This window comes from Acromyrmex echinatior, chromosome 3 (assembly GCF_024713525.1).
Source record: "Acromyrmex echinatior isolate Ae372 chromosome 3, ASM2471352v2, whole genome shotgun sequence".
Classification (NCBI taxonomy): domain Eukaryota; kingdom Metazoa; phylum Arthropoda; class Insecta; order Hymenoptera; family Formicidae; genus Acromyrmex; species Acromyrmex echinatior.
The window spans coordinates 18,220,364-18,233,887 of record NC_141854.1 but is presented as its reverse complement, the minus strand read 5'-3'; the positions used below and the strand labels follow the sequence as shown (position 1 = coordinate 18,233,887).

Sequence of the window (13,524 nt, the reverse complement as noted above, 5' to 3'; positions counted from 1 at the left end):
CTGCCAGAATAATTTTGTTTATGATACCAATCAAACTCAAACGAATTATCTTTCTTTATGATTGTAATATCTAAAAAATTCAAAGTATTACCTACGATTTCTATTGTATGTTGTAATCTTGATGGAAAGAATTAAAACACTCTAACATAAGTTCTGTCTTCGTAATCGGAACCGTATTAAAGCGCTTCGTTCTAATCTTTTCATCATAAGGTCAGCAATGATGGGCGACAACAGATAACGCCAATGGATAACTATGAATACTCCAAAATTCTTTATACATGCTATTATCAAACATAAAATAGGTCGAATTTAAAATAAACTTTATTCCTAGTATAAATTCTTTTTTCGTATTTTCATTACTAAACAAAATTAAACAACAATGCTTTTGATACTCAAAATAAGTAATCAATCACTATCTATCAATATTTTTGTAAGGGATACATATCAAGTTACAATCCTAATTAATAATCATAATTATAATTATAATTAAATTTTCAGAAATTCATGTTGACTGTATAATTATTCATATTGTATCGATTTTTTCGGTAACGTGCATTTTTTAGTAATATGTAATCAATTATCATTAATACAATCTATTGTTATATCTATGGGGATGTTGGTAAAAAGTGATGTAACATCTAACGAAACTAACTTCTCTTCATCGTTAAACTTGATTTTTCTAAGTTTATCGATCAATTGGAAACTATTCTTAATATAGCTACTGGCTACGGGAATTGTTTCTATTATGATATTGTGTATGAAATTAGCTAAATTATAAAGAGAGCTACCAATTGTTGAAATGATGATTCTAAAAGGACATTCCGGTTTGTGTATATTTGGTAGCGCATACGCTCTCGGCAGCCCATCACTGCAGTATAAATGTCTATATTTCGCATTATCTATATGTCCGTGACTTTTCCACCTCGTCAACATATCTCTTAAAGATTTCGTAAATTTATTAGTAGGATCTTTTTCTATTAGTGTATATATATCACTGTCATTTAACATCTCTTTTACTTTTGAAATATATATATATGTCTTTATCCAACGTGATTGTGACAAAAATAAGATGTCGAAATCATAAATTGTGAAATCATAAATTCTTTAGTGTCGCCTGCTTAAAAATTTTGATAAAAAAACGGTAGAAATTTATAGAAATCTGATAGGAATCCTATATAATTTTTATCAAAATCTATCGTATCTATCGGACATTAAAATCACGACAGATGGAAAAGTTATAAGTTAGCGATACAATGTGTCACATAGATCATTGCATTGTCTGAAATAATAAGAAATAAATGAAAGAATATTTATATGAACCTATTATATAATTTAAGCTGAAAACGTCTTCTATATGTTTGAATAAGACAGATATTATAGAAAAATTATCGTACTCAATCGTTGGCAATATAATGTGTCACTTAGATCACTGCATTATCTAATTTAATAAAAAATAAACGAAAAGATGTTTATATGAATTTATACAATTTAATCCAAAAATGTTTCTATATGTTTGAGAAATGTTAAGACAGATGTTATAGAAAAATTATTGTATCCTAGCGTTGGCAATATAATATGATATTCTTCAGATCATTGAACAATTATTTTGCAGATTTCAGCAAACATAATAAAGCTGTACAGTTAATATATCGTTTTATATCTTATCTTATTTAAACGACAGAATAAGTAATTATATACACAAGCTTCTTTGTCACATTCTTTGATGTAACATAAAATAAATGACAGGATGATTTATGTGAATCTATACAATTTAATCCGAAAATGTCCCTATATGTTTAAATAGGTGTTATAAAAAAATTATTACCACCGTTGTTATATAATTAATTCATTTAAGTCATTGAGTAATTAATTATTTAATAATCTAAATGTCGCCAATTATAGAATACGATAATTTTTCCATAAAATCTATCTTATAAAATCTAACATATAGGGACATTCTAAATTAAATTATATCGTTATATCGTTTTTATTATATAGCTTAAATATCATTTTTAATAGTAAATTTCAAATTACTTACCTGCTATATTAAATAAATTTTTTATATATCGTTATATAATATTTGTCTATCGTTTTCGTCATATAGCTTAGATACCGTTTTGAATTTATTTCTATCTGGTCATGTTGTATTAAAATTAATAATATGCTATCATGTTTTTGAATCGTAAATTTCAGATAACTCGTTTAAAGTACGTAACATATGTTCTTTATTTCTGTATCGTTTGTATTATACAACTTAAAGTCAGTTTTAATCAATTATTTTAGTCGTGTGTTTTATTAAAATTAATAATATTCTATCATATCTTCAATCGTAAATTTCAGATTCCAAAATTGAAGATTAAATTTCAGATTCTAAAATTTACAAAACAAAAACACGAAAGAATATTATTAATTTTGATAGAACATGGTCAAATAGAAATTGATTGAAAACGATATCTGAACTGACGAAAATGATAGTGTATGATTTTTTCAGAATTTTTTATCCACTTTTTAGTACTGTATTTTCTTATTTTTTACCAATATAAGAAAATACGGTATTAAAAAATTCTGAAAAAATTATAAAAAAATTTTTAGAATTCTATGAAAGAAAATTAACAATTGTTGTCTTTTGCAGTTTTTTTGTGAAGTTGAATCTAATAGTATTTGAGTAAAAAATTATTAAAGGTCAATTTTCGACAATTTTTAGCAATTAATATCTTGTCAATTATTGCGAAAATGATAGAGGACTTTTTTTCTTAGTTTAGTCCATTCTGCCCCTATACAAAAGATTTCAGAGATCATTATTTTCCAAATACCCTGTATATATAAAGTTGTAAGTATACATGTGTATGTAAATACATTTATATACATGCATATATTCTGCAATACACTTTACTTTTTTGTTAATTTTATAACCAAATTACTATTTTCTAAACAAAAAACTAACTTTTTACAGTCTGTTCAATAAGAAAGTGTCTGCCATAATCAAAAAACTATAAACATTTAGAAGTTTTTTATTTTTTTTTTTGAAGTACACATTATTAGCTATTGCGTAATTACCTACCCTAGTATTTTGTCCAATCACCTCCATTACTGATTATTGCATGACACCTTTTTTCCATACTTTCGACGAGGTTATCTGCATATTTCTTTGGCAAAGATCGCCATATCTTCTTAATTTGAAATGACAGCTGCTCCACCGTGTACACTGGCTTTCCTTTGAGTTTCATCTTCATGTACGACCACACATTTTCAATGGGATTAGCATCTGGGGACATTGCCGGCCATTCCATTCACTAAAAACACTGCCTCGTACCGCTTCAAGAATTTGGCACTCATTGTAAAAATAATAAATTCGGTGACGTAAACTACACAATGTGCTGGTAGGATATATTGCGCAAAAGAGCACGAAATAAAGGTTCAAACGAGTTCAGGAAGATATCGCTACGGTTATGCATTGTTGCCACATTTTTATTAATAGGATCCTAATAAGTAATAAATTATCGTATAAATAATAAATATTTCGTAATTTTGAATTCAGAATTTATTCGACATCATTTTAATGACTGTAATTGTCAAGTTTTAAAGTTAAATATTCATTATTAACCAAATAAACCAAGTTATCGTGTAAAATGCAGACAGTGGAAAGTAACAAGTTATAGTTACTCGTTATCAAATAGAAAAAGTAACAAGTTACTAGTTATCGATTTTAAAAGTAACTCTTTACAGTTACCGTTGCTTGAGAAAGTAACTTTTCGTTACTTTTCCGTTACTTTTTTTTAAACGTTTTCTACAATCGCCATCACAGCGGATGGGCTTAGGGGCTTCCTCTAGTCTCAAGCATTATGCACTGTAAAAAATTGTTGTGAAAAATTACAACTATTATACAGGATAATTTTAAGGCCCATTGTAATAGTTGTAAATGTCCACACGTTGTAAATTTGCAATATGCAAATAAAAATAATTTCTCGATAACCAAGCAGATTGTGGAAGTACAATTACAACGTGTATGTATAGTTACAGGAACAATAATATGACGATATATTTCGCAATATATATTATATTTAACAACAACACGCGAAATATTTCTGTTATATTACGTAATATTACTAAAATTTGGATAATTAAACTTGTAACTGTAACTTCGTTACAAATAACAAGTTACTTTCATTCTCTGGTAAAATGTAACTGGAATACCTCCTCCTCTACTAAATAGTATTAAAAACACATTTAAAAAAAATAACATTTTAAACATTTGTTTTAAATTGTTTTAAAAAAAAGCGTGTTTAATTTGATCTGATGCTAAAAATATGTTTTAAACATTTGTTTAAAAAAAAAAGTTTTAACCAAAACAACCCTGCATATGAAGAACAACTTTTCAAAATGCGTTTTGTCCAAAATTAATTTTAAGAAAGTGAGAAAAGGAAGCCATAAGAAAATTGCGTGCCTTAAGAAAATAATAATTAATCAATTGGTAAGATGTGAAGTGTTCAACAAAATTGCTAAACAGTTACTAAAAATATTAAACAAAAATATATTTTCTAGTTAAAGGACACAATGCATTTCGAATGTCAAGATCTTTTGTAGCACATAAATTGATGGCATAGAAATCTTTCAGAACATTGTAGAGTAGTTTAAAATTTAAGTCTCTAAACACTCAATAAACAAAAAAAATTTTTGATAAAATGCATTTTGAAAGTTCGCTCCTCGTATGTTGAATTAAGAGGTATTTACATAACAAAACAAAATATTACTATATCTACATATATGTATATACATACCATTATCTCTGATATGTTGGTAGAATATTTAAAAAATCACGATTTATCTTGAAACTTTAAGGAGTCAATAATGAAACTACCTTAAAAATATATTTGTATATATATATTTTTTTTATTTTTTTCCAAAAATATCACCATATATAATTTCACGTTTATCAGTTAAAAAAAAATCCTTTTTTAAAACATTAATATTCTTCGTCTATTGTTATTAATTTTAATGTATTTGTTATATTTATAGTACATCTAATATCTTTATTTCCAAGATTTCTGTAATCACTAAAGTATACATTAAAGATCCAGCAAACCCCACTCATCATACAGTGGCAATTTTTTTATCAATATTTCTTTAAAAATCTCATTCTTTAAACCTGGATTCGTATAAGTACCACTGCACAATATTTCATCAAAATCTTTTGCCTCAGACTTATAGCCCACCAAAAGAGGTAAAAAGATGAAAGATGTCAGCATTCCATAGCTAGCTTTTCGTTTTATGGAAACCTTCAGTTCTGTCATAGTGGGCGGCTGCGTCTTGCAATTCAATTGGTTCATAGTCGTTGACAAGGTGTGAAGATATTCGTTTAATAAAATATCTGTCTTATGTTCAATAACATCGATGGAAATACTTGAATTGAACAAATAGAGAAGATCGAGTGTCGCCGACGCGTAGATACACATTTGAAAGTCTACCTGCAATATTAAATAAATATTTTCGATCCATGAATTTTTTAAGTCAATTGTATTGGAGATAAAAATCTGTACATCACTCACCCACACACATACACACACACGCGCGCGCGTGCATAGCGAGAATGTGGGGTAGAAGAGACAAGGGGAAATATCATATTTATGAAGTCGCGGCGACAATGTTGATGGTTTATATGGATAACATTGACAGATGAATATGTTTACACGACTAAACTGCATGCATTTATTCAAAACACATTTTCAAAATTTCTATGTTCAATTTTCCATTTTCAAGTTTCTCATACCATCACTATTTATTTGTTTTGATTGCTGTAGCTAAGATTGCAGATAATTAAATTATGCTAACATATACCGTAATAGTGTCTTTCGAAACAGTATTGATTTCTTTAATTCATTGTTATGCAAATTTATATCGTAGCATTTAACTGTGAAAATTACAATAAAAATTCAGAAATGTAGATAATTGGAATAAAGTAACTGACAATGAGCTATGTTAATTTGTGTTTACATAAATTTTAGATTTGTCTCAGCATAAAAGATATATTTTCAAAGTTAATTTGCTGTTTCAACACTCTAAATAACATTCATGTTGCATAAGATGAGTATCTTTTAAATGGTTTACGTCTAAAAGATATTTTATGTAACATACACGTTATCTCGTCTTATCACATATAAATAGTAGTAAACATACTAAAAGTTTCATAAATGTTTATTTAAACTTAGTTCTCATTTAATCTTAATTCCAATATAAAGTCATGATTATAATAAAGTAATGAGCTATTTGAAGGAAGTATATATTTTTTATGACGTAATAGTACTTACAAAAATCTGATCAGTAGGTTTCCCATTATAGTCATATTTGAATAATATATTCTTTATGTGACAATCACCATGATTAATAACATTAAATTCGTCTTCACAGAGCGTATGTGCATCTATTCCTATTTGGTATATGTGATCGGAAAGTTTAGCAATTTTTTTCGAGTATCTAGTAATAAAAACCAAATGTAAAATTATATTTAAAAAATTGGTGTAAAGGCAATATAAATATTTGCACTAAACAATGCAATTTGTATTTATATTTGCAATTTTCTTCTTAACATGATCTTTCTCTTCATATTAAATATTTACCTAATGCCATGTATCATAGAATATAATAAACATTAAATAAAGTTAATTAAAAAGTAAAATAAATATTGTCATAAATACAAGTAAAATAAATATTGTCATAATACAAATCTTACTTTTTCGCTTCTGGCCAGTTTGCAATCTCATCTGCTAAAGCTTTGACAGCCAGAATGAAGAAAGATTTCGTTTCTAGCGAGTGCTGATTACAAAACATTCCTTTTGTGTACATCTCTTTTTGCTTCGGGTTCTGAATATTAGAATATTGTTATTAAAGTATGTTTTAATGTATTTATTCATTTAATCATAAAGTTAAATAATAAAGTTTGTAGGGAACAGGAAATGCAGATTACTATATAAATCAATAAACTACACAAGAAATCTACTTATATAATATACATCTTCTTCACGACTTTAAAACATCTTTTTTGGAGAAAGTTACAAGAGAACCTAATACGCATATCAAAAAAATACGCATGTGAAAAAATTTTACATGGAACGTATTTAAAACTTTTTAAGCGAATTTTTATTAGATCTGCTGAGGTGAGCGTATACAAGTTGTACACTGCGCAAAAGTATATTTATAAAAAAGTACGCCAAATTAAGTTTTAAAAATATTTTTTTGTTCTTAGTACCGTTTATAAGTATTTGTTTCTGTTAAATTTAATTTATTTCAAAATGAATATTATATACTAATTAAAAGTATTCGTATTATAAAATTTGAAATTTTTATTCAGATTGGATGGTTGACCGAGAAAATATATTTCATATATAATTATGTAATTATATTTAATAAAGTCTTTTATTTTTAATATTAATGCTTAAATTTCATCTTTCATGGCCCTTGCACTTATTCCATTGATCCGAATTTTAATTGCATTGAAACGGTTTTTTACCTTTTCGCATAAGACAACGGAGGCTGCATGAAATCTGGCAAGTCCGCGAAATGCCAATAGAGAATGATCTAAATCGAGACCAGAAAAACGATCAGCCATTCGAAAACCGAGAGATGCGAGATCTTCGATCACTAGAAGCGTTGGATTTTCATTTTGCGCATAGAGAATTTTCGCACTCAAGCGATGCTTTGGCCCCAACAACTTATTCATTTTATCCAAAGTATCGGACATCATCGACATCTCTGTGTGAAAGAAACCTGCTTGTGTGACCTGTGACAAATTTATTTAAGATAAATAAGTAGAACCTTTAATCTAACATGCAAGTATTTGTAATACAAAGGCCTACGTAAAGATCTATATATAAAATTTATGTAGTGTAAAGTTTCGAGATTTGTTTTGAAACAAATAAAGAATGTCTTCCTTAAATACAAAGTAGTGTACTTTCGCTTATATAAAGTTGATTTAAATCACTGATTATCCAAAAATAATTGTCCTAATCTTCCTGTTGAACAGAAGTACTCCAAAATAATAAAATTTATCAATTCTCTCTCTCTCTCTCTCTCTCTCTCTCTCTCTCTCTATCATCCCCTCTCTTTTGATATTAGAAATATTATACATTATATATTAAAACAACTTCTTCTATTAAAAACATTGTACACATTAAATTAACTTACGATCTTCTGTCGAATACCATGTACAGGAGAGAGTTTGATAATAATGGATTTTTTTTCTTTAATCTTAGAGTCGCGTGTATATTCCGCATTAATCCTAATCATGTCGCTAGTGTAGTTGTCACCCTTGTTTGTAGCCGGTTTCGAAACTATATCGATCACCTGAATCGAATCGTCGTTTGCCGACTTTCGCAGGATCTTCTCCACAAAGCATAGATTTAACCATGTCGATGTTTCTAGCGTCATTTCTTGAAAGTGGAATTGGAATTAGAGATAGTTATTAATAAACCATCCTTTTCGCTGTGTTACAGAACACAAAAACAATTTAACTTAAACAATTAATTACAACAGTTCCAATATGTAAAAACATTCAATTAAAATGTATTAGGGACTGAGCCAATGCTATATGTAAGTTGCTTAATTCTATATTTAGAGCAAGGAAATTTTTCAGTAGTGACATGCTTAAACAACACAGAAAATATTTTTATAATTTAATAGCATGATTACCTTTGTTATTTGTTAATTGAAAATATAAGATGATAACATCTGTAATAACTGGCTCTAAGTGCCGAGTTAGTTGTTACACTTGTCACAGTTTGTTCGATAGTGCTCATTCAAATATCATACTGATCAAGGAGGAGGAATGAGACATACACTCGAAACAGAAAATTACTGTATTTGAATTCGGGAGAGATATAATAATCAATGAGATTAACCGAGTAAAATATTTAAAAAAATTAAACACACTATGAATACATTAGTACACTAGATGTAACAATATGCAAACATTATTATAATGATATTAATTATCATAGGAGAGTCAGACAGTGATGCGGTGTCGTGGGAATTATTCCCACACGGGAATATTGCGGATGCGTATCGCCGATACGATGTTCAAAAGCAGCCAATACGAAACTGTAACGGCAGCTTACGCATGCACACGAACATTCCCGTGTGGGAATAATTCCCACGACAGCGCATCATTGTCTGACTGTCCTATGATAATTAATATCATTATTATAATGTTTGCATATTCACTGGAGTCAGATCGAATAAATCTAAAATTAATCATAATAAAGATTTAAGTATTGAAAGGTTAGCATTGCTTATTAAATTAAGAATCGAAATAACGCGTCACGAAATATTAATAAAACGTAATCCAAAAAAGAAAGATATTTTCTGTTGTGAATAACAAATCAAGTATCGATATTTCACTTAGAGGGACTAATTGTTAATTCTCTGAATACGGATAGCTTCGATCTGACTCAACACAAGCACATTCATGAATAGCAGTATAATAAACGACAGTATGAGCATAAAATGAAATATCAATATAACATAAACATAAACATAAACATAGTCAAACATGCACAATGAACGGATGCAAGTATAATCAAGGGATTATTACTAATAATAATGATGATGTCGATATACAGTTAAGTTAATAATCATTCTCAACTCAATCATTCAATCATTGTAAGTCAGTGGCATGCGCCCGACGTAATAACATTTACATTAAATGAATGTAGCGAGATATCGCAAGTATTAGCAGTGTAAAGTCTCTATAGAGTATGTTATTGTAATGACAATTCCTTCGGGAATATCCTGAATTAGATTGTTTTATACAAATACGAGGGCAAGTCAATAAGTAGAAAATCTGTCAGAGGGCATTCACATCAGAGGGCAGTGTCACATTACTTTTTGACAAGTAGCATTTTTTAGCTGATTACTGTCAAATTTTGAGCGGAATTCATCGCGTGGTTTCATTTCTGTAGACTATTGAAGCGAACAACCTTTGTATTTTTTGCAAAATGGAAAAAAAACGAGTTTCGTGGAGTGATCGAACATCTACATATGAAAGATTTAACACTGAAAGAAATCAAAGATGAGTTGAATAATATTCATAGCACGTCTGCACCAGCGTTTACGACTGTATACAATTGAGTGAATGACCAATAAACATGGTCGTACATCCACATGTGATGCACCTCGTTCGGGACGTCCAATTGAGGCTGCTACGCCAGAAATCATCGATAAAATTCACGATATTGTTTTGACTGATCGAGTGAAAGTGCGCGAGCTTGTTGAGGCCATAGGCACATCACATGACATAGTGATTTCAATTTTGCACGAGCAATTGGGTACGAAAAAAACTATCGGCAAGATGGGTGCCGTGTTTGCTCATTGTGGACCATAAGCGCGATCGTGTGATGATTTCAAAACAATGTTTGGAGATGTTTCAACATAATCCAGATGAATTTCTGCGTCGATTCATTATTGTGGATAAAACATGGATCCATTTCTTCATACTCGAGACGAAGGAACAGTCAAAACAATGGACTTCACCGAGTGAACTAGCTCTGAAGAAAGCGAAGACCGTGAAGTCAGCCGGAAAGGTGATGGCCACAGTTTTTTGGGATGCACGCGGTATAATTCATATTACCTTCATCGAAGCAAACGATCAATGGCGATTACGCAGCCTTATTGGACCGTTTCAACAACATTTTAAGGAAAAAACGTTCCCATAAATTTGGCGAAGAAGAAAGTGCTCTTCCATCAAGACAATACACGGGTTCACGCGTGCCCGGCACTGATGACCAAATTCAACGAATTCCGCTACGAATTGCTTCCCCATCCAGCATATTCGCCAGATTTAGTCGCTCCCTGCGACTGTTTTCGGTTTCTAAACCTGAAGAAATGGTTCGGAGGAAAGAGATTCACCACCAGAGAGCAGTTCATCGCCGAAACAGAGGCTTATTTTGAAGGGGAGGACAAATCATATTATTCGGACGGCTTGAAAAAGTTAGAGAATCGTTGGATCAAGTGTATTGAGCTGAAAGGAGACTATGTTGAGAAATAAAAATGAATCGATAAAAAAAAATGTGTTTTACTATGTTTTTCTAAAAACTTATTGATTTGCCCTCGTATGTGTTGCTAAAAGTGCGAGTTCTTTGATACATATCGATGTCATGCATGTGAAATTGGATCCCAGCAGGTAAAGATGTTTCCTCATACGCGTTGATCCAGTCCTCGCATAGGCCTCGATCTCTTTGTAGATGTGGACGCAGTCAAGTTGGTGAGATCCTCTATATGAGTCAATACTCGTATAGAGAATCTCACCAACTTGACTGGCATTGGCCATACTCTATATTATGCAACTTACCCAAGAGAAGTATGCTATATTATGCAACTTACCCAAGAGAAGAATAAAATAATTAACGGTTACAAACATTCATCCAACGATTTTACAAACATTCATCCAGTGTTTATGTATGTTGGACCAGAGCTCTCTTACTATGCAGCAAATAAATAGCTTTTACATCCAGCAAGGCCGGCACGATGTACGCAATTAAAATTACGCAAGGTCAACGGGTACGTGGCTGATTCATGCATGCGGAACGAGATTCCTCGGATCGGAAAGCCTTATATTCCTGTGCCAGTCGACACAATTGATCCGAAACTGCACCCTGCCTTCCCGACCACTATCCAATGCAACTTTCTTTCGAAAGGACGTCTCCTTGTCGAACTTACCTTTTTGAACTTATTTATGTACGCCTATGTACTACGGACTTCCCAAACTACAACGTATTAATGGCGGAAAACGTCGCACGGACACGAAAGGAATCTACAGCGGCAACGCTGCTCTGGTTGCCAGTTAGTGTGACTGAATTACTGAAATACTGCGCTGATCGTCAGCACTAATCTAATCTTTTGTACGCACAGGTACACGCATTAGCACGCTCACACGCGAATTTTTAAAATAGTATTAATGCATAATATATTACTGGAATCAGTTGTCATGCTGATCATGTAATAAGTCGATATTCTTAAGTCTTATCGATGAAGTTGACTAATAGCCTTGTACGATTAAAGCTAATTGGTCAACTTTACTGATTAAGACTTATAGCGAATTCGATTGGGCGTACTCAGTATGCAAAATCATACACAAAATCATACATAAAATAACGTAAAAATATATTTATATATAAACATAGAAATCGATTAAATCCTGAAATATTCAATACATTTTATTGTACTATTAGGTAAAATATGTATTTTATTATTCGAAATATTTGCATTTCATTTATATGTATATATTACATGTATATTTATATTTAATCAAATTAAATCAGTACAATGCCTTTAATATGTACTAGTGCGGTCTAGTTCTTTCAATCGAATTCGCCATTAGACTTCCGACTATAGACTCATTGTAGAGTCAATATTACAGATCTAGATTTTATAAAATATAACGTATGTAATTAAAGAAAATATAAAAAAATATGCATAACATAAACTTTATTAATAATTTTCAGATATTATGTATATAGTGTCTGGAAATAATCGTCAAATATTTTATGAGCAAGTAGAGAGAACTAAACTGAGTCGAAAAGTCCTCTACCATTTTGCAATTTTCGCAATAGTTAACAAGATATTAATTACTAAAAATTGCCAAATATAGGCCTTGTATAATTGTTTACTAAAATACTATCAACTTTATAGAAAAACTGCGAGAAACAAAAATCATTTATTTTCTTCTCATAAAGTTATAAAAATTTTTTCAGAATTTTTTATCATACTTTAGTACTGCATTTTCTTTTTTTTTACCAATGTGAGAAAATATGATATTAAAAATTCTGAAAAAATTCTGAAAAAATTCTCAGAATTTTTTTATTAACTAGATATTTCGTGAAAGTAAGAAAAAAATTCTAATGCTGCAGTTTAATGCAGAGATAAAATACGGACTATTGATAAAAAGCATTAAAAGAATTGACTTGACGTTTTATTCGTCTTCGTCTTCAATCGTTAATTTCTCTTAAATTATTTCACTGTTCCGTTTCGTAAGCCAGCTTTAAAATGATGCAGGACTAAGTTTACAGACTTTATATCTGCATCGTTATATTCATTCATCACATACTTGATATCTACATTAGAGTCATGAATAACTGAAGTTATTCTTGATTAGATCAACATTTAACTCATGCACATTTGTTCTTCAATCAAGCAATAAATGCTAATTCTACAGAATGATGATAAAACGATAACACATACGATGTACAAAAAATTAATTAACGTACGTCACTATAAAAAAATCGCACAGTAAACGATATTACTAGTTATGTGCAAATCATTAGCTTTGTTCTTAATTCTGTAAAAATATTACGTAGAATATATATTCGACGATAAATCGAAAAACAAATGCCTCTAATAAATATGTAATTGTAAAATGATTATAAAATTCGATGCGCCTAAAGACTATGAACGTCGACTATTTCGATGGTATATGAATTAAAATCTATGCAACCATATCGATCATCGTAATTACGAAAAACTTCGTTTGTTACACAT

The 13,524-nt window shown here is 30.1% G+C and overlaps 1 protein-coding gene across 4 annotated transcripts; it reads right to left on the bottom strand.

Annotated features, from left to right (window-relative positions):
* Positions 1-4,870: 4,870 nt before the first annotated feature.
* Positions 4,871-12,002, bottom strand: LOC105149531 (uncharacterized). 4 transcript variants are annotated; one of them, XM_087404167.1, is made up of 7 exons: positions 11,707-12,002; positions 8,683-8,830; positions 8,179-8,475; positions 7,505-7,774; positions 6,728-6,858; positions 6,306-6,471; positions 4,871-5,465 (listed from the first exon to the last, which is right to left on the bottom strand). In XM_087404167.1, the coding sequence occupies exons 3-7, from the start codon at positions 8,419-8,421 to the stop codon at positions 5,067-5,069; spliced, it is 1,209 nt and encodes a 402-aa protein (XP_087260293.1). In that variant the 5' UTR covers positions 8,422-8,475; positions 8,683-8,830; positions 11,707-12,002; the 3' UTR covers positions 4,871-5,066. The 4 variants fall into 4 exon arrangements, with proteins under 4 accessions (XP_087260293.1, XP_011060332.1, XP_011060324.1 ...); XM_011062030.2 differs by having other exon boundaries at positions 8,179-8,423; XM_011062022.2 differs by lacking the exon at positions 8,683-8,830.
* Positions 12,003-13,524: the final 1,522 nt, after the last annotated feature.